The 19,004-nt window shown below is 58.1% G+C and overlaps 9 protein-coding genes across 9 annotated transcripts; 5 read left to right on the plus strand and 4 right to left on the minus strand.

Annotated features, from left to right (window-relative positions):
• CC84DRAFT_1130058 (arabinose-proton symporter) lies at positions 1-2,645 on the minus strand. The gene is made up of 5 exons (XM_018175848.1): positions 2,079-2,645; positions 1,511-2,029; positions 979-1,385; positions 801-928; positions 1-747 (listed from the first exon to the last, which is right to left on the minus strand). The coding sequence occupies exons 1-5, from the start codon at positions 2,149-2,151 to the stop codon at positions 360-362; spliced, it is 1,515 nt and encodes a 504-aa protein (XP_018030497.1). The 5' UTR covers positions 2,152-2,645; the 3' UTR covers positions 1-359.
• A 1,056-nt stretch (positions 2,646-3,701) lies between these two features.
• CC84DRAFT_359673 (uncharacterized protein) lies at positions 3,702-5,021 on the plus strand. Its single transcript, XM_018185901.1, has one exon. The coding sequence runs from the start codon at positions 4,042-4,044 to the stop codon at positions 4,705-4,707; it is 666 nt and encodes a 221-aa protein (XP_018030498.1). The 5' UTR covers positions 3,702-4,041; the 3' UTR covers positions 4,708-5,021.
• CC84DRAFT_359633 (DUF1769-domain-containing protein) lies at positions 5,022-6,656 on the plus strand. Its single transcript, XM_018185900.1, has one exon. The coding sequence runs from the start codon at positions 5,336-5,338 to the stop codon at positions 6,635-6,637; it is 1,302 nt and encodes a 433-aa protein (XP_018030499.1). The 5' UTR covers positions 5,022-5,335; the 3' UTR covers positions 6,638-6,656.
• A 776-nt stretch (positions 6,657-7,432) lies between these two features.
• On the plus strand, positions 7,433-8,475 carry CC84DRAFT_1222449 (uncharacterized protein; the record flags this gene model as incomplete). Its single annotated transcript, XM_018183370.1, has 2 exons — positions 7,433-7,882; positions 7,927-8,475. 2 exons carry the CDS (start codon positions 7,433-7,435, stop codon positions 8,473-8,475), a joined length of 999 nt encoding a protein of 332 aa, XP_018030500.1.
• A 928-nt stretch (positions 8,476-9,403) lies between these two features.
• CC84DRAFT_1190875 (GPI transamidase component GPI16 precursor) lies at positions 9,404-11,202 on the minus strand (the record flags this gene model as incomplete). Its single annotated transcript, XM_018181145.1, has 2 exons — positions 9,404-10,802; positions 10,850-11,202. The coding sequence occupies 2 exons, from the start codon at positions 11,200-11,202 to the stop codon at positions 9,404-9,406; spliced, it is 1,752 nt and encodes a 583-aa protein (XP_018030501.1).
• A 322-nt stretch (positions 11,203-11,524) lies between these two features.
• On the plus strand, positions 11,525-12,390 carry CC84DRAFT_1222451 (LUC7-domain-containing protein; the record flags this gene model as incomplete). The annotated part of the gene is made up of 2 exons (XM_018183371.1): positions 11,525-11,842; positions 11,890-12,390. The coding sequence occupies 2 exons, from the start codon at positions 11,525-11,527 to the stop codon at positions 12,388-12,390; spliced, it is 819 nt and encodes a 272-aa protein (XP_018030502.1).
• A 1,221-nt stretch (positions 12,391-13,611) lies between these two features.
• On the plus strand, positions 13,612-15,034 carry CC84DRAFT_1222452 (acid protease; the record flags this gene model as incomplete). Its single annotated transcript, XM_018183372.1, has 2 exons — positions 13,612-14,285; positions 14,368-15,034. The coding sequence occupies 2 exons, from the start codon at positions 13,612-13,614 to the stop codon at positions 15,032-15,034; spliced, it is 1,341 nt and encodes a 446-aa protein (XP_018030503.1).
• A 758-nt stretch (positions 15,035-15,792) lies between these two features.
• Positions 15,793-17,055, minus strand: CC84DRAFT_1168991 (uncharacterized protein). Its single transcript, XM_018179546.1, has one exon. It carries the CDS (start codon positions 17,004-17,006, stop codon positions 15,969-15,971), a length of 1,038 nt encoding a protein of 345 aa, XP_018030504.1. The 5' UTR covers positions 17,007-17,055; the 3' UTR covers positions 15,793-15,968.
• Positions 17,056-17,559: 504 nt separating this feature from the next.
• CC84DRAFT_1168992 (uncharacterized protein) lies at positions 17,560-18,784 on the minus strand. The gene has a single exon (XM_018179547.1). It carries the CDS (start codon positions 18,575-18,577, stop codon positions 17,804-17,806), a length of 774 nt encoding a protein of 257 aa, XP_018030505.1. The 5' UTR covers positions 18,578-18,784; the 3' UTR covers positions 17,560-17,803.
• Between the last annotated feature and the right edge of the window lie 220 nt (positions 18,785-19,004).

Genomic DNA, 19,004 nt, shown 5'->3' on the forward strand with positions numbered 1-19,004 from the left:
ACGCCGTTACGATGCATATCGCTCGCCTGTCAGGTCCGTCTCCCGCTGGTTGTCCTTGACGGGTTACAGTAGAACAGACGCGTATACTAGCATCAAGGATATTCCAGGGTCCAACATCTCCATGCCGCTATAGCCATGCGACGAGGACATTGCAGGAATGACCACATCGAGACGATCCCAGGGCTCTCTCTCAAGCCCCAAAGCAATCGCCCATGGCAGCGCTCAGCTATACGTATCACAACAGACATGACTTTGAACACACACATCTCCCAGGAAAGATGACCCCTGTACAACCAACAGCGCGTATTCTGACTCAGTCACAGCACTCTCTACATCCAGACCTCTCCCCCTTTCGGCCCTTACACTTTCTCCACCCTCTCCGCCACCATCTCCCTCTTGATTTCTGCGTGCACCTCCTCCCTCTCCTCCCCATCCACCCCCGTCAACCGCACCACGACCCTCTCCCCAAACAGCTCCGCAAGCTCCTCCAAACTCCTCCCCTTCGTCTCCGGATACATAAAGTACACCACAATCACGCTCACGAGCGTCAGACACGCGAAGAGGACAAAGTACTTGTACCCGATGGCGGCGATGGCGGTCGCGCCAGGCGTGACGAAGGTGATGCAGGCGATGAAGTAGGTGGTGGTGGCGAGGGCGACGCCGTGGGGGCGGATGTTGGTAGGGAGGATTTCGGCGCTGTAGATGAAGGAGGCGGCGTCGATGAAGAGGCCGTAGAAGAAGACGAACCTGGGTGGGCGAGGTGGTTAGTTGGGGCAGGGGATGAGGGGATGGAGGCTCACATCATGATTGCTACAATGGCGACTTTCTGGCCGCCGAGCGAGGGCGTCGCGACGTCGACGTAGGCGCCTACCATGGCTGCTTCGATGACGACGCAGACCATGCAGCCGGTGAAGCCGGTGAGCAGGGCCTGTGTATGCGGTCAGTATGTCCTGGGGGACCATAATGCGTGCCACTTACGAAGCGCCGACCCGTCTTGTCAATGGTCAGCAGCGAGAAAAGATTCCCCAGCGCACCGATGAGCGTATAGATGCAGTACATCAACAACGGCATGTGTCCCGAGAGCCCCAGATTACCATATATAATCACAGAGTAGTAGTTGATGACGAGCCCACCCGTCGCATTCGCAGCATACTGCACAAAGCAGCTCAGAAATACGCGCTTCCGGTACGACGGCGTGCGGAAGATGGCGATGTACCCGCTGGGATTCTGCGCCTCGAACTCGATCTGCTTCTTCATTTGGTAGAACTCCTCGTGCGCGGCGACCTGGTCCTCGTCGTGGGGGTCGTGGTGCAGTCTGCTGAGGATGGTCCAGGCTTCGTCGGTGCGGCCCTGAGCGATAAGCCAGCGAGGGGACTCGGGGATCCCTAGTTGCGGGCGCGAAGTCAGCGTGAGTTACGACAGGGTGGTGTATGCAGGTGTTCTTAGCGAAGAAAGAAGTCTCTCCTTGCGCAAAACAGGCAAATTCTCCTTGTGCCCGGGGTGTGCTTACAGAAGCATCCTATGAGCAGGACAAGAGGCGGGATGCAGGTGAATGCTATGGGCCCCCGCCACCCAAACGTAAGGTTGTCGGAGAAGGAGCACCCAAAACCAACCCAGGCAGAAATGTTGTAGCCTGAGACAAGGAAGAAGCCATGAAGACCGGTCAGCATGCCGCGCTTAGATGGCGTCGAGGCTTCAGAGAGGTAGATGGGGACGAGGGTTGCGAGAGCGCCGAGGCCGCTTCCTTGGAGTATTCGGACGACGATGAGCATGGCAACGTGCACGCTACCTGCTGTCAAAGCACCGCCGATGACGGATATCAATGCTGCGCCAAAGAGCGTCCATTTCCGACCGATCTTGTCGGCCGTGGGCCCGCCGAAGAGCCCCCCGAGGCAAGCGCCAAAGAAGAACAGGGCGTTGACGGCGCCGATGATGGAGTTGGTATAAGATGCCCCTGGCCCGGTCTGCGAAAGACCGAAGTATGCAAAGAAGCCAGGTTGACCTATGCTGGTCGCGAAGGAAGCGAAACCTAAGTTGGACGGTCAGAAACTGCCTTATATTAGGACGATGGTGCTTACCAAATCCGTAGGTGAAGCTTCCAACCGCTACGATGAGGCCCACAGCAACATTATAGCCACTAGTATGCGTCATGATGCTCCAGATACACTTGATATTCCCAAATATAAGACGGCAGTATCATTTCTGGGCGGTACTTAGGCTTATTATAGAGCAGTTTCGGCAGCTTGCAAGCTACATGTGAGATCCTTTGACCAACCAACAACGGTTATGTCCCGGCATGATCAGCAGTCTGAAGCGGGGGTTGGTGCATTAGCCTGGATCCCCACGGGGTATCGTAACTAGTGCAGGTTTGACCTGACATGAGGGTCGGTACATCACACGCATTGAGATCTAGGCTCGAGCCCATGCGGGAGACGATACCCGGAGTGCGGAGATGTGTATGGGAAACGTCGCCCGCGAGTCGACAGTAAATCAGAACATGATTCGGGAGCTTTGCTTGAAGAAAGCTCATAAAAAGCGACAAGTACGGCTGGTAATAGTGGTGCCAAGATGGAAATGCGATGCATAGGTGGGTTTCCGAGGGAGTGGTAGATAGAGTGGAGTAGACTAGCGTGGTCCAACCGAGGTTTGGCCCTGTTCCACAAGTGATGTTTTCCCTTATACTCACATTTTGTGGACTGGGGTCTTATTATTGTTGCAAGGGTCACATCCTGACTTTCCCTCTTTATTGTCATGCCAGCGCACCAAAAGGACGGTGGAAGGAACACCTAAGCTAGTGAAAGATCGCTATTTGAAGGTCATTAGCTTCGAACGACCAACCGATCCGGTCTGGAAACCCCCATCGACCCCTGACCCGTTGGCAGTCTGCGAACCATCTCTGAAATGACGGAGGCACACGCTAAAGTTGTCAATCGTGGCGAAAGCATGATGGTTGCAATGAACGGCAAGATGCTAAGTGTCCGGGATCGTCGTGCTGCAATAGAGAACGCAGATGCGGAAGGGGTACTGTCTGTTCCAGAATTGGGCGAATTACGGACGTTTAAGTTCAATCGTTTGAAATGAGGTATTACGAAAGATATGCAGATAATAGAGAGCCGCAGGGTGGACATGAAATCAAGGATTCGAGCGAGACGAATTTGACGTGTAGATTGAGTATGTTCGCAGTATCAGTACAACAATCAAAACCATTACTGTCATACTTCTGCGCCGGCCCCCACCTAAGACATTGCCAAGTTACTCAGGCCCCCGATGGATTGCATCCACAACCAACCGCAGCTTTCAAGGCAAGCCATCTCATGCAAGGCCAAAATAGCAAAGCTCGAATGAGGATAAGCGGACTTTAAACCGGACGCTGCCTTTCTATAAGATCCATGTGTCCCCAGATCAGCAAGTCTCAGCCTTGGCAAATTTCCTGCGTTCTCATTGCCGGTCTGCCCGTGGTCGATATTCCTAACGCGCAACAGGTCTTCAACAAGATGTTGCACGACCAATCCAAATAGTATTTCGGAGGCCTGACAGAGAATCATAGGGCTCAGCGAATATGGCGACGTGCGAAACGCTTTGCGACTCCAGTCCTTCCGTAAGATTCTGCAATAACGTATGTTTGGCTCCAGCTCCGGTTATTGTTGAGTAGATCCGCTGATCCGTGCGATTTGTGCCGTAGGCAACACTGGATTTCACCTGTAAATACAGCGGTGATGTCGAGCCAGACCTGTCCAAAAATACGCGAATACGATCCCCTCGTTGATGTGCAGTGGCAGAGCATGTGCATAGCGGAATACCCGAGCGATCTTTCAGTACAGCAGCAATGCTGCGTGAAAGAGTGTGGAAGCGACCAGGCTTCGGCAGCAGCATCGTCGTTCCTCGAGCGCTTCTTTTGCGGCCACTCCCAGACAGGCGAGGCCATCCACGTCTTCGTCGACATCCTCGCTTTCCTGGTCCATTCAATCCACCTCTTCGTCGGCTACATGAGAAAGTGATACACGATCTGCTACACAAGAATCGAGGGTAAGCACGACTGGCATGTTGGGTCCGCCTTGGGGGACTTCTGGCGGAAATCAAAGCAACACTTCCACAGGCACAGGGAACGCGCCTTCCGGTAATGGGGGATTAGGCACGGGCGCGAAGGCTGGCATAGCAGTCGATGTCATCCTTGGAATTTGGATAATCGCGCTTGTGTTCTTCCTTCTACGCAGGAGACCCAAGAGGAAGACATTGGTTACATCTAGACCACGAGAGCCGTATAAACCAAGCGATGAAAAACAAGTCGTCGTGCCAGTCTCCTCGGAGATATCGCAGAAGCCGGAGCTGCACAACGGTTCGATAGTGCGCTCCACCCCGGAACTGCACAGTGAACCAGTAGTGGATCATGGCTCGAACTACTCGCATCTATACCCAAGTCCAGGCCAATGGCAGCAGCAGCAGCAGCGTCCCGCAGAATTATACAACTCAATTGGGCAGCCCAACGAGTTATGTTGCTCAGCAAATGCCAGTCCTATGGCGCTGCACTCGCCGCCTCGCAATCAAGACGTGGAGCTATTGACGGGCGCTACGCATCCGTACAAGTACCCCAGACAGCCCGCCTCCAGGACCAGCACCTGTGCCAGCACAGGAGCCGACATTCGCAACCGGGCAGCCACTTGCGGCCGGAAGACATTGAGGCGCTGGAGGAAGAGGAGCCGAGGATAGATGCAGAGACGGCAGACGCTCAGCGGATGAAGAAGCTGCCTAAGCAGAAGTTCGCAAGAAGTTCGCAATAAGTTCGCAATAACAGAAGCTGAGAGACGCGCAGCGGTGGCACAACTGGGATCGCCCCTTTGTCGTCGCATCGCAATTTAGCGACACACAAGGTCGGCCGAAAAATACACTGCGCAGTCTATCTGCTTCCTGAAGGAGCAATCAGTCGGCGAGCCCATTTCTGCACGTCCGCTTGCGGAGTCATCGTCGTCAACAGCACCGCCCCTCACCCTCGCTTATGGGGCGCTATCGATAACGTATGTGCACGATGGTTGGCCAGGCTCCTGGGTCTGTCGTCATGCGTCCGCCATGACCGCGAAACTGAAGACGCGTCAAACCATGTTTCCGTTGGGGCATTGTGGCGCCCATCGTCCCTCAGTCTGTGATATTACTCTGTATAGCCTGCATCCGATCGTCGACTGACCACAGTTTCACTCTCAGTATTTGACAACCCAGAGGCGCCTTCCACTTCCACACATTTTCACGTGCCAATCACATTGACTTTGCCGTATTTTTTTACCATCCGTAGAGCACTTCATCGCCTGCATCCCGCCTTCATCAACAGCATCCCGACGTCACGATGGGACGCTCAGAAGCGGGCGTGGTAGACCCCGCCGCCCGCGACAAGTACCGCTTGCAAGTAACAGCAGGACACTCATACGACACCTCGACACATAGAGAAGTTGCAGTGAACAGCGGAGAGGCGCACCTCATTGAGAATGACCTCATGAGCTGCTGGCTCAAGATCCAAATCAAAGACTACAATGGCCTGCCTCACAACTCGCCTGAGACCTCCGATTACTTCCAACACCCCCTGCATACCTCAGATCGCTATTCTATAGGCTTTTCATTCGTTCCGAAGCGCGACATCAAAGGCAGCGACCTGGTCACAGGCTTCGATTTCGACCACAGCATCAAAGACCGACTCCCTCCCGGCTTTCGGTATGCGATGAGAATTGTCACAACGATACTGGATCCTGGCATCTATTCGGACCCGTACTCCGACAAACCATACTTGTATGGTCCTGCATTAAGTTCGTTTTTCGCTTTCAGGATTGGTGAGCACACGTCCGATGTGCCTGCGGAAAAGCAGCTGGCTTCGTTCGAGTCCGATGCCAAAGGAGTAATCGAAGAGGGCGCCCACGGAAGTGGTCAGCGCATTCGCGCAGATTGCCACATTCCCGCCAAGACCTCCAAGCGGCGGAAGAACTTCCTGGACGAGAAGAAGCTGGAAAAGTTCACATTTGAGGCTGGGCGCATGTACCAAGCTGACTTTTTCAATCCGTATCTGGACTTCGCCAACTTCGCGTTGAGGATTCCTGGATTTTCCATATCGGTTGTAAAGTACATTGACGACAAGACGCATCAGCTCAGATATGTTTTGAAGGATCGGAGCACGGAGGAGGTGCTCTTCGTGGTCATCTTCACGCTTTTATTCGGCCGGAAACTCGAAGAGACGCTAGAGGGAACTGAGACAGAGCATGGAACGACACAAGAAGTCCCAATCAAACCCGAACACGAAACACCAGAACGACATGCAAGTTCCAACACCTCCTCACCTTACGAAACCTCAACGCCGTCGTCAAGGTCGCGATCCTCGTCAGCGGCAACCTCCGACTACGAAGATGAGCGCGAGACACGGCAAGATCGGCCCACTGCAGCTGCTGCACTTGCAAACTCCATATATTCCGGCTTCGCTGCATTGGGTTTCGGTAGAGCGGCAAGCACTTCTACCTATGCTTCGAGCAAGTCGGGCTCGCCAGAGCGAAGCGGCAAAACCACAGCCACTCCCGAGAAGCCAAAGACACTGGACGAGAAGGTCGATGAAATGGACGATCACACAATCGAAGAACTACTCAAGGACAAGCACTCTAGCGTTTGAAATGATAATACCCAGGTTCTGTTGTTCAGTTATTGCGCTACGGCGCCACTTTGAAGGTTGGAGGTGTCCCGAGTTCGGAAACAAAGGTTGCCGAGAGGCGTGGGCTAGTTTCGCTCGATGCGACTCCCATTGGGCCTGATTTGCGTACTGTACATATGATAGACGGAGACTCGCCTGTAGATCCCAATGATAATGTCCATGATTTGACCGTTGGCTTTGGAGTGCCCATGACCTGACATTGGCAAAGGGTGCAGAGAACGTGAGGCTGAACTGGGACCCAATCAAGCCTTGCGAGCACGAGCCATCTAAAGAAGCACCTGAGACCACCCTTGACACGTCCTCTGCCTCTTCCACATCGAACGGCAACAATAGACGCTGGCGTCGTCAGTGCCCCTCCCAGCGGGCAGTCGCACTCGAAAACAATGGATCTTGCATCTCGCAGCGTCTCGGCGCATGGCTGTCCCGCCGCCAACCCAGACCCTTCCAACCAAGCATGTCGCGGTGACAGATCGCACTTCGGAACACTACATTCCACGCCATACGCGCGCACGTTCACGAGGCCGCAATAGAACCCTCGGATGCGCGTGCATACGCGAATAGTGTCGGCGTAGCGCCTTCCGCTCAAGGAACATCTCGTTCCTTCGTCCAAACGTGAAGGTCCGTGCGCCGGGTGGATGTGTTTCCGATGAATCTGGGTGTGCCAGTTCCCCTCTTATACGGATGGTTGGAACGGTTTGCGGCGTACCTTCTACCTCTTTCCCATCTGAACCTTCGCAAAAACCATTGTAGATTGCAATGTGGACCACATATTTCGACGTTGCGCTGCTTTCGAGTCCGGTGCTGGCTTTCCTCACCATCCAGCATCCCAAGATGCACTCGAAGCCGTCAAGCTTACAGTACTTTCTGGTCTCCTTTGTATCGCTGCTATTCTTGCGGTGTGCAGCTTCAACATACTTTGGAACCCCTCAACACACATCACTGAGCGTATGCACTACCGTGGACCAGCCCAATCCTATAGCATCAATATATCCGAACAATGCTACGGGTACTCTGAATGGGACCGTGGCAGTCATACCGATTTCTTTGAAGCTGGCTCGACAGCTCATCCCTCCTCAGTATGGCATCTTGGAACACGCCTACAGAGCGCTGCTGCCCAATTTCCCCCAGGGGATGTACCCGGCCATTGTTCAGGCAGTGCATGATCATGAAGTCCAGGCATTTGGCTACAAGATAGATGACTTTTCTGTGAGACGACACTTGTCCGATCAGATCTGAGCTAACAGACCCAGCGCACCGGCATCGAATTCCCCTTTGTCGACTTGCTGAACGACAACCACACGTCCTTCAAGTGGGCACCCTCTTTGATCATGAGTGCGGGTCACGACATCGCACTCAAAGGCGCAGCGGACTACGGCACCAACGTCTTCCCCGCGACATTCGAGCCTGGATGTGATGCCTACCGCGCAGTTCCCAAGGCCAAGAAGCCCGGCACCACCTACTTCAGCGCGCGGAGTCTCACGGGTGCAGAGGGGCTAACGACGTTGTTCTCGTCGACAGAAGAGGAGCTCTTCCCGTTGTCGTTTTTCAAGAATTTCACCAACCAGCCTACCTTTGCAGACGGAAAGACGTGCGACAACATGATCCGACTCTTCAACACATCCCTGACCACCGCACCGAATGGGATCGAGCGCGTCAAGGGAACCGTGCGCGCTACTATCCATCCGTTCGCTGAAGAGCAGGAGTGGAGGAACGTGTACGGGCTGCGAATGGACACGGCGTTCATCGAAAACAACTATCTCAGCTGCGAGGACTTCCGCGGATACTCTGGCCTCGAGTGAAGGACCGCCGCTACGAACACGCAACACAACGAAATGCTTTCTCGGCTAGAAGGGTTGGTTTCAGACCCAGTTCATCGTCGACCTGCCACGCTCCAGGCCGCAGTCTGTCACGTGCTCACAGTCTGCCCAATATCCCGAGTCCTTGAGGTCGCACAGCATGTCCTGCAGCGCCGCGCTTTCGACCGAAGCAAAATCATCACTGTCTCGGCCCGTCAGCTTTGAGGCGTCCACACCGTGCTGCAATGCCAGTAGATCTTGGGAGTCTAGTCAAGCCAGTCAGCACGTCACTTGGAAACAGCAGGCAGACGCACATCAAGAGCACTAGCGCCGCATGCCGCTCCGCTCGACGAGACCGCACACACCCACGCAGAAGAACGGGACGGAACCCTTCCTCAGGCATTAGAGTCGGCTTGCAGCATTGTGCCTATCCAGCTAGCTGCTGAACCCCAGTTAGCCGGCCAGCATATGTAAACCCCGACTAAAACAACACCCTCCCTCGAGCTTCCCTCGGCCACATCGAACCTCACTCCCCCCTCCTCCATCCGCCGTGTGCAGACCGCCTCGCGCGTCAGGCCCGACGTCGACCTGGGGCTGCACGGGGACGTGCCGGAGGTGTATCTGGGGATGGTGCATGGGGGGGACGAGGCGGGGACGCGGGCGCGGGGTGCTGGGGAGCAGGGGGCTTGGGGTCGCGACGGAGTGTGGGTCGGGGCGGACGCCCGTGGCAGAGTTGGCGTCGATCATGGGAATTCAGAGGGAGGTGCGTGCGGAGGTGGTGTGAGTGTGGAGGGACATGGTGGGAAAGGAGATGGATGGCGAGGGCGATGCGTATGTACAGCACCATAGCCCAACGCGTCATCGATGGCGAGTGCGAAGTCTGTTTTGCAACGGTTGAACAACCCGTGGGACACACATTCATTACCGTCTATCAAGCCCGCCCAAACCTAGTCCTAACACTCTGAATCTTGGCCTGAATGATGCCCTTCAGGCCGCCAGCCGCCGGCACCTCATCTGCCCCCACAAAGCGCCGAGCCAGCAGATTGAAAATGTTGCCAAAGCCCAGCGCCATGACGGTGCTCGTCAGGATGATGACGTTGTACGGCATGCTAAAGTCGGGCGTCGGCAGGGACAGTAGCAGCGGCGTAGTTCTGAGATACATGCCCTTGCGGTCGGCAGACTGGAACGGCCCCAGTATGCGGATGACGGCAGGAGGCGCATCAAAGCCGCGGTTGGCATCGGGCGGGTACTCGGTGTAGCGCAGGATGGCCTTTTCGAAGTCGTAGGTCAGGATGAGGGTGGAGGCGGGGGGGATGACGAGGCGCAGCTCGAGGTGCGTGCCGCGGATGCGGTCGACGGCGGGGCGGTAATACGTCTCTTTCAGCGGGTCCTCGTCGGAGGCGGACACGTGTGCGCGCAGCGTGTGCAGGTAAGGCTTCATGAACCAGGGGAGCGACTCCAGGTACGTGAACTCGACGGCATCGGTGGGCGAGGGGTTTCTTATGACAGCCTGGACACTGCCGCGTTCTTGACCGTGGCCGTTGATGGAGCGGGCGGCGTACAGGTGAGGCTGTCCGCGTACGAGGCCGGTGGTCATGCGCTGCTCGGGCAGGACGAGGTCGAGCTCGGTGCCGGTTGGCAGCTTGTAGCAGCGGAGTGTGTCTGAAGCTGATAGCGACTCTGTGTACTGGCCCGTCGTGTTGACATGAATCGTGCGCTCTGGTGGCGCATTGATACAGAGGGTTTCCGACTCTGGGCCTTCGGCCGCTGTCAGGGGACAGGCACCCCGCAGGGGTTTCCCAAACACGTCGGTGAGCTTCCAGGCAGGCTCCGTCTTCTTGTCGAGCGGGTAGCAGGTGTCGGGCGCATTGTAGCTCTTGGAGGTGTCGCACTCGATGTCCTCGATGGGGCGAGGGCGCGGGATGGGGTCGTCGCGGGGGCGCTTCGAGCGGGCAATGTCCAGCACCATGTCCACCGTCTGCTCCATCTCGACCACGCACTGGCGGCCCGACGTGCCGCAGACGGGGCGCACGTCGATGGCCATGGTCTGGAAGGCGGCGTCGAAGAGCTTGTGGCCGTCGAGCAAGCTGGAGATGCCGGCCTTGCCCTTGCAAGGAAGCAGCTTGAGGAAGGGCGTCAGGTTCTCGGTGCACACGACCTCGTGGGGCAGGATGCCGTGGAGGAGGTGCAGGTTGGACGTGTCTGCATGGTCGCCCTCGGGGTCGAAGGAGACGACGGGGCGGATCGTCTTGGTGGCATCGATGAAGTTGAGCGAGGCGCAGAAGAGCCCGGAGAGGTTGTTGACCAGCGTCAGCCAGCGCGCAAACGCCCTGTGGTTGCGTTAGCAAGGCGTCCCACGGTCCATGTGCCGCCATACTCGTCGTCGCTGCCCGCCTCGATCCAGGCCCACAGCTCGACGCCGTTGCTGCCCTCTCTGGCGCCGTACCACGGCCGCTGGCCCCAGCTGTCGGCGTCCCACCGCCCCACGCTGAACCTCAGGTGCAGCTCTTTGGTGTGTGCATGCTGCAGGATCTGGCCCAGAGAGCGGGGGAAGAGGCCGAAGTTCTGCTGCTCGTAGGCGGCGGCCGTCTCGTTGCTGCGGAAGTTGAACGAGGCCAGCAGCGCGTCCTGGGGCAGCGGGCGGAGGAGCAGGCGCTCGTGGTAGTCGGGGCCGGCGTGCGCGCAAGCAATCAAGGCAGGGAGCAGCGCAAAGGAGAGAAACGACCGCATTGCAGCATCGCCCCGGGAGAAGCACTGCACGCGGCCGTGGTTGCGGGCGGCCGTGGTCAAGGAGGCGCGCGTGCCATTGGCTGCCGGGGGCTTGGCGCCGTTTCTCTGCGCGAAAGCTCTCGCCGCTCGACGCTCGCCGCCCGACGCGCCACGCTCGACGCTCTGCGCTCTGTCCAGCTCACCCGCTCCGTGACGTGCGCGCGCATCCCACCTGCACCGTCAGCATGGCCGCCGAGCAGCGAAGGCTGCTAGGTACGTCTGCCCCCGCCCGCGCGAGCGACACTGCTGACCCCCCGCAGAGCAGCTCATGGGCGCCGGAGCCATGACTGGCTTCGACCAGCAGGCGCCCAAGCTCGACATCACCGACCCCAAGGTCTGCAAGTCGTACCTCGTCGGCAACTGCCCGCACGACCTCTTCACCAACACCAAGCAAGACTTCGGGCCCTGCCCCAAGGTCCACAACGAAGCCCTCAAGACCGAGTACCACGACGCCTCGGAGCAGCAGAAGCGCACCTGGAACTTTGACTACGAGTACTTCCTGGACATGCAAAAGTACGTCCGGCAGTGCGACGGCCGCATCAAGGAGGCCCAGGGCCGCCTCGAGAAGACGACCGAGGAGATCCGCCTCTCCAACCAATACGTGAGCACCCCGCCGCCCTGGCCAGACACCGCCGCTAACCCGCCCAGCTCAACACCATCAAGGAGCTCAACAGGTCCATCGAGGCCGGCATGCTCGAGGTCCAGATCATGGGCGAGGAGGGCATGGTCAACCTGGCCGTCAACGAGTTCTACAAGCTGCGCGTCAAGAAGGCCGAGAAGGAAGAGACGGAGAAGATGCTGCGCAACCTGACCGAGACGGGCGGTCCGTCGGGCCACCAGAAGCTCCAGGTCTGCGACGTGTGCGGCGCCTACCTCAGCAGGCTCGACAACGACCGCCGGCTCGCGGACCACTTCTACGGCAAGATGCACCTCGGATACGCCCAGATGCGCAAGTCGTACGACGCCCTCGCCAAGGTGGTCAAGGGCCGTGCTCCTCCTGCGCGGGACTCGTACCCGCCTGGCGAAGACAGGAACGGCTATGGTGGAGGAGGCAACTGGGGAGGAGGCTTCGGTGCCGGTGGCGGCGGGTACGGCGGCGGCCGGGGCGGGCGCCGCGGAGGGCGTGGCAGACGAGGCGGCGGATGGTAGTCCTCTTGGGTCCGGCGTTCAAGGTGTGTGACGATATATTTCCCGGGATTGGCTTACTTCAGTACTGTGAGAGCAGCTTAGGCGCGATATCCCTTTCTCGTTCCTTGGGCACCAGCACCGAGCGTGTAGGGTGTTGCCAGTTGGATTCGGGCACCATGCTTGCTCTAGTTCAATCAAGCCATGTACGCCTTCACCTGCAATCAATTGATCACTTCTAACGCAGCTCAAGGGATGTGCGCCAAGAGCGCCTTACGCGGCAGTTGGATCATGACATGTCTCTCGTACTTCCCAGGTATGTACTCGGGATTGGGCTAATCTCGTGGTGCCACTTGCTAGTTGCGTCGACGTGACCGCCCCTGGGCAGTAGATCCAGGAGAGTCAGGGAGTGTCTGCCCTCAAACAGTAAGCCATCTTACGTGCGGACTTCGGTTTACCCTACCCGGGAGAGCAGCACCTGCGCAGATCGGGTAGCACTATGGCAGCCCTCGAGCTCGTTCGTGGTACCACCGCCCACTGGAATGTAGCGTGGCGCCGCACGTCAGCGTAGTTCCCCAGGGAACACGAAACAAAATCAACATGCCATGCTATACCGCCAGGCGCTCGCTGCCGCCATCTCCATGAAGTCACGATGATAGTCCGTTTCATGCATGGCCCGACCTGCGTCTGCTGCGCATCCCAAGCAAGGGGTATAAGTAGCTTCAATCCATACCTCCATCGCATCTTTGCATTCCACCTCACCTCTTCCCTCTGTGTGTGCTTTTTTTCCGTCCTTTTCACCTCTACCATGCGTCTGCCCCTGTATCTGCGATGTGTTCTCCCGCTCGCAGCAGCCCTGGTCCATCGCGCGCCGCCCGCCGCCATTCAAGGTACTCCCCTTGCACTCGTCTCTTCTCTTCTCTGCAAAATACCCAACTGACCCGGATAGTAACGCCGCACGTCCTTTCGCTCGTTGCGGCGCCGCACCCGCATCCTGTCACGCCCTCGTCCAGGCATTTACATAGACGGAGGCGAAGGAATCATCAAAATGGGAGACGTCAGGACTTTGCGGTGCCGGGGCTTGTGGTGCCGGGGTTTGGGATGGGGCCGGTCGTTGTGCCTGGGTCGTTGCCGGTGGTTGGGGGTGACGGGGCAGCTGGGGGAGCTCCTGTCGCTGGGGGAGCTTCTCCTGTAGCGGCAGCGCCACTGGTGGGTGTCGCGCCTCCTGTGGGTGTGGAATCTCCGATGGCTTTACCATCTCCTGGAGCTTTGGAGTCTCTTGGGAATGTGGTGCCTCCTGTGGCTTTGCCATCTCCCTTAGATGTATCATTTCCCGCGGACGTGTCTTCTCTCCCAGCAGACCTCCCACCACTAGCCACGGCCCAAGATGCTAACGCTGGGCTCCCCGGATCCACCCCTTCTCCAGCCACAGTCCCAAAAGCAGCCATCGAACAGCCCGTCGACACTCTCGGTGGCCGCGTCTACATGACCAACGTCACGCTCGCCGGCCACCCCTACACCCTCATCCTCGACACTGGATCCTCGGACACATGGATCGCTGCGTCAGGCTTCACGTGCACCAGCCGCCTCTCCCACGCACGCCTGCCCCAGGAAAGCTGCGGGTTCGGAGAACTGTACGATGTCGTGGACAGCACGACGTACAATCCGATCCCCGGCCGCGTGTTTGGCGTCAAGTACAGCGACGGCGAGTACCTGATGGGGGAGATGGGCGTCGAAGAGCTGCGCATGGGCGACGTCGACGGGAGCAAGGGCGGGCTGACGGTGCGGCAGACGATTGGGGTCGTGGAGCGCGGGTGGTGGATGGGCGATGGTCGGAGCAGTGGGCTGATGGGGCTGGCGTTTCCGACGCTGGCTTCCAACTACCACGATCTAAACTACACGACTGTGGTGGGCTCGCTGTAAGTCTTGTCTATTTCCTCTTGACCCCCGTCCACCTTCCTGGAGTTGGAGTCAACGCGGACACGCCTGACGAGAACAAAGCTTCGAAACGCATCAAGTCCCACCCCTCTTCTCCCTCGCGCTCTCCCGCCCCACACCCCAATCCCCCACTGCCGGGGGCCTCCTCGCCATCGGCGGCATCCCCGACGTGCCTTACACCCCGCCCTTCGTCCGCGTGCCCATCACCCCCGTCTTGGCGCACACCTACGCCTTCTACACCATCCCCGTCGACGGCTTCGCCATCACGCCGCCGTCGGGCCCCGCTACCGTGCCGGTTGCAAACATGACTTCGAGCACGGTGTCAGGCACCAGCCAAAGAGCCCACAGGCAGGACGGAGCAGCACCCCTCCAAATGATCCTCGACTCGGGCTCCACCCTGCTCTACCTCCCCGACGCCACCGCCGACTACCTCGCCTCCCTCTTCTCCCCGCCCGCACGCTACGTCCCTTCTTCCAACACGTACATCACGTCCTGCAGAGCGCAGCAGCCGCGCTTCGGCGTCGTCATCGGCGGCACGACGTTCTATATTAACCCGGAGGATATGTTGACGAGGGAGGGGCGGGGGCGGTGCAGCCTTGCGGTGCAGAGGATGGAAGAGGGCGACGCGGTGCTGGGGGATGCGTGGATGAAGAATGTGCTGGTTGTTTTTGATCTGAGGCCCGAGGGTGAGGGGATGGGGGTTTGGATTGCGGCGAGGGAGGTGTATTAGGGGGAGGGTTGTATTCGGAGGAGGAGTGTATTACGTGGAGGGGTGGTGTGGTCGACGCAGGAGGTGGGAGGATGCATTTGCGGGGACTTGGGAACTGGAAAAGACCAATTGCATTGTTGCCATCGTTTGATGAAGAAGAAAATGAGATGAGATGAGATGAGATGAAATGAGACGAGATGCTAGACCGGGTATATAAAGCGCCAAAACAATGCCCAAACCTCGAGAGATGCGTCCCAGATCATCTCCGCACCGGATCAAACTCACACCGCCTCGTCTTGTCGCGCCTTGCAGAAGCTGCGTCGAGAACCGAACCACCTGACCCGACCCGACCCGACCCGCGTGCCACTCCATCTACCTCACCATCCCACAATATTCTCGTCCACGACCACACTAACCCGCCAACTGCCAGTCCACCCCTCCCCTCATCCCTACTCCATCCCCACCCCTCTCCCCCCTGGCCCTCTCCCACCCCTCCCAAACACACTCGCCTATATCGACCCCAGGACCGCCATCTGCAGATCCCGCTTGAGCCTCAAGTCCGGGGTGCGCGCCTGTTCCCCACACTCGTCTGTGTTGACCGGAGCCTCAAGTTCGGTGCGGGGAGCGGCTCGACGCTCTGGTTTCGTGAGATTATAGTCCAGAGCGTCGGGGGAGGGGAGGGGAGGGGGTTCTGAGTTCGTAAGATTATAGCTCGGAGACCACGACGGGAGAGGGAGGGAGGGAAGGGAAGAGGAGGAGGAACAAGGGGGGTGGGTGGTGTCGTGAGTGGGTAGATGTTTCAGCGTGGCGCGCCTTGGGTAGCTTTGCGTCGTGGGCGGGTGTTGTCGCGTCGTAGGTGCCTGGTCGTGCGGATCTTGTCATTCGATTGTCGTGGTCCTCTCCTTGCCCGGCACCGGGCTCTGCATGCGGGAGATATCGAATCGGGCAGCCCTGCCTACTCGTTACCCGCTGACGGCCCGCACTGCGCAGCCTCGAGCTCCCGGAGGAATCTGTCAGTCAGAGCCTCCGCAGCATGACCGACAGGAGCCTTCTTCCTTATCCTAAGCGGCCCGGGCTTCAAAGCCTCGTCCCCCTGCTGGTCCCGCGCGGGCGCGGTACGACTGCCAGCCCGCGACGCCTCTGGGCCCATCTGCTCACCAAGCATGCGGAGAAGCGCAGACTGCACCCGCTCGTTGAGCACGACATCGACCTGGAGCGGGGCGCCCGGCTGAGCATCGACGACGGTGTCAGTGTAGGTCTGCAGTGCGTCCCGGGAGAACTCGGGGAGAACCTGGGAGTAAAGGAACAAGATGTAGTCCTTGTGCAGGGTGGAGGTGTTGCGCAGCGTTGCCACCGCCATGTTGGTCTTCGCAATGTTGGCGAGGAGCGTGCGGAACTGGGTGTTGGCGTCGGCCCACCACGCGTTGTACGTGGCGAAGCAGTCTTGCAGCGCGCGAAGCTTAGAGGTGACGCCGGCGATTTGGGTCTGGGCAGCGGTTGCTTTCTTGTCGGTGATGGTCAGCTTCTCGAGGCCGGAAGTGAGTCTCTGGTTGATGGTGGTGATGTTCCCCTGGACGGCGGCGAGCTGCTGCTTGAACAATTCCTCGGCCTCTTTGGCAAGGGTCTCCAGGCTGCAGATGCGTTGCACGGCTTTGCTGACTTGCCCGGTGAGGCCGGTGACGTTTTCGCGGATGACACGGACGTCGGCGTCGGTGGCATCGAGGAGGGCCTTGGTGATGCGGAAGTACTCGTATAAAGAACCATGCTGCTTCTCAACGTGGGCCTTGAATGCGTCGATGCTGTCGCGAATGAAGCGGATGTCTACATGGTGGCCTTGGACGGCGGTTTCGACTTCTCCCGCAACGGCTTCGACATCTTCAAATCGTTCGTCAACTTCACTGAAGCGGGCTTCGATGATTTGCTGCATCGTGAGCATGGCGTGGCGGTGGGCACCCAACCGCCCATCGATGATGATAATGAGTTGTTCCAGCATATTATTTTTCTTTTCAAGACCATCAACGCGGCTGTTGGTGTCTGTGGCGTTTTCCAGGAGGTCGTTAATTTGGCCAAAGTGGGCATCTAATTGGCCATGAAGAACCTGATGCTCAGCGTGGACTTGATCCCGATGGGCGCAGAAGACATTGTTCGCATCACTGCTCCATCGCCACAGCGCTTTGACCTCTCCGGTATGGGCGTTGCTCCGCCCGTACAACTTCTCAAGATGTACTTGAACGTCGTTTCGGAAATCAGGCCAGTAGTCTTGCCAATGACCAACGTACTGATGTAGCATGTTGAAGCCGCCGGTCAGATTATTCAGTTGTTGGTCTCGGTGGGCGAATGCGCTCCGCAACATGGACTCCCAGTCCCACAAAAACTTGCACACGGATGCGAGAACCATTATCGTTGCAATCTGGACATAGTCGCGGAATGTCAGAGCAGTCAAAAAGGAAGTAAGACTGGAAGAGTTCAGCTCATGCTCGATGATCCATTTCATACCTAGCTAGCGGGACTTACTACTGCGTATACTGAGCAACACGCTCAAGGACCCACAGTCCAACGTAATTCAACAACGATCTAGCCTCTCCAATGGAGGAAGTGACACTAGAAACTGTCAGCTCGTAACTCGTCAAACAATCCATGCTGTCGGGATTTCCTACTCCGTAGAACGGGCAACGTGCTCAATGACCCAAGGACCCACGTTCCTCAAGTCGGAAATAGTCTCTCCAGCAGCGGAGGCAACACTAGAAAACGTTAGCTCACATCCAATGGCTCCATTCATGCGGGAGGGACTTACGACTCAGGAGACCTCACAACACGCTCCAAGACCCAAGGTCTACGGTCCAACGCAAACTCCTTGACCAAAAGCGCCAGCGAAGCCGCCTTCCCAGCCATCGCCAAGCAAGCCATCAGCAAAAGCAGCAGCACGATCCACAGCAGCTGCCCCAGCAACATGATCCACTCGAACACAAAAGGGCCGCCCTGGTACCAGATGTACGGCCCACTCTTGTGCGTCACGGGACAGTGCTTGTGCGTGAAGGCCAGGATTCCCGACTTCTCCAGCGCCCACCACGTCTTGTTGCGGATCTGCGCGACGGTGTAGAGGTAGCCCCACTTGACCCTGGGGTCCTCCTTCCAGGGCGACCACAGGAGATAGCTGCCCGGCGGGAGGAGGTACGCGCTCTGGACGTCCGGGGCGGACACTGTCTGTGTGTGTGGCTTGCGCGTGGGCGTGGGCGCGTCGACGGACGGGACGGCATGGTTCAGGACGGGGGCGGGGGTAGGCGACTTGCCGAAGGCGATGCGGGCGGCGAAGTTGACGGCGTCGTGGTACAGGGTGACAGACTTGTCCACGAGGGAAAACGTGCTGTTCGAGCCGATCGGGTTGCACACCGTGGACGGGCAGGTCACCCAAATGGCGAGGTCGGGGAGATAGATGGACGGGTACACCACGGGGCCTGTCTGCGCGAGAACGGCGGGCGGAAAGGGCGTGGCGGTAGCCGTGGCAATGGGCACGAAAGCCGTGGCCGTGGCCCACGGCAGGAATGCCGGGACGGGGCTGTTCATGTTCGTGTGCGATCAAGGTGTTGAGTCCCTGTACGTGGGCAAGTGGTGAACAGGGCGGAGATAGCTGGGCGGGGTGTTGATATGGGAGAGGGAGCGTGAGAATGCAGCGCTAGTAGTCGGACGTGTACTCGCTGGCCTCTGTGGAGGGTGAAATGTGAGGGCGATGGTGAAGTTTTGAGAGGGCGGCTGGGTGCACGTGCCGTTGCTATTCACTCTCCCCTGGCCCGGGCACGCCTTTGACGAAACCGACCAGGATACGTAGAATTTTACGCTTTTGGGGCTTCATAATTAAGAAAGTGTGAAAGCTTCATGAGACGAGTGAAACTTTCTCAATTGGACGTGATGTCAATTTTCCACTCTACCGCACAACCGGAGTAGTGACGCAAGCGTAGAAACTCTTCCTGTCCAAATGTTGAGGCATGTATCT

This window comes from Paraphaeosphaeria sporulosa, assembly GCF_001642045.1.
Source record: "Paraphaeosphaeria sporulosa strain AP3s5-JAC2a unplaced genomic scaffold CC84scaffold_13, whole genome shotgun sequence".
In the NCBI taxonomy this organism is placed as follows: domain Eukaryota; kingdom Fungi; phylum Ascomycota; class Dothideomycetes; order Pleosporales; family Didymosphaeriaceae; genus Paraphaeosphaeria; species Paraphaeosphaeria sporulosa.

Excerpts from the sequence above, each read along its gene's own strand:
- CC84DRAFT_1130058 (XM_018175848.1), bottom strand. The coding sequence starts at position 2,151 with ATGACGCATACTAGTGGCTATAATGTTGCTGTGGGCCTCATCGTAGCG. Across the intron at positions 2,030-2,078 it reads AAGCTTCACCTACGGATTTG|GTTTCGCTTCCTTCGCGACC; the intron begins GTAAGCACCATC and ends CGTCCAACTTAG. Across the intron at positions 929-978 it reads ACAAGACGGGTCGGCGCTTC|GCCCTGCTCACCGGCTTCAC; the intron begins GTAAGTGGCACG and ends CCGCATACACAG.
- CC84DRAFT_359673 (XM_018185901.1), top strand. The coding sequence starts at position 4,042 with ATGTTGGGTCCGCCTTGGGGGACTTCTGGCGGAAATCAAAGCAACACT.
- CC84DRAFT_359633 (XM_018185900.1), top strand. The coding sequence starts at position 5,336 with ATGGGACGCTCAGAAGCGGGCGTGGTAGACCCCGCCGCCCGCGACAAG.
- CC84DRAFT_1168991 (XM_018179546.1), bottom strand. The coding sequence starts at position 17,006 with ATGCTGGAACAACTCATTATCATCATCGATGGGCGGTTGGGTGCCCAC.
- CC84DRAFT_1168992 (XM_018179547.1), bottom strand. The coding sequence starts at position 18,577 with ATGAACAGCCCCGTCCCGGCATTCCTGCCGTGGGCCACGGCCACGGCT.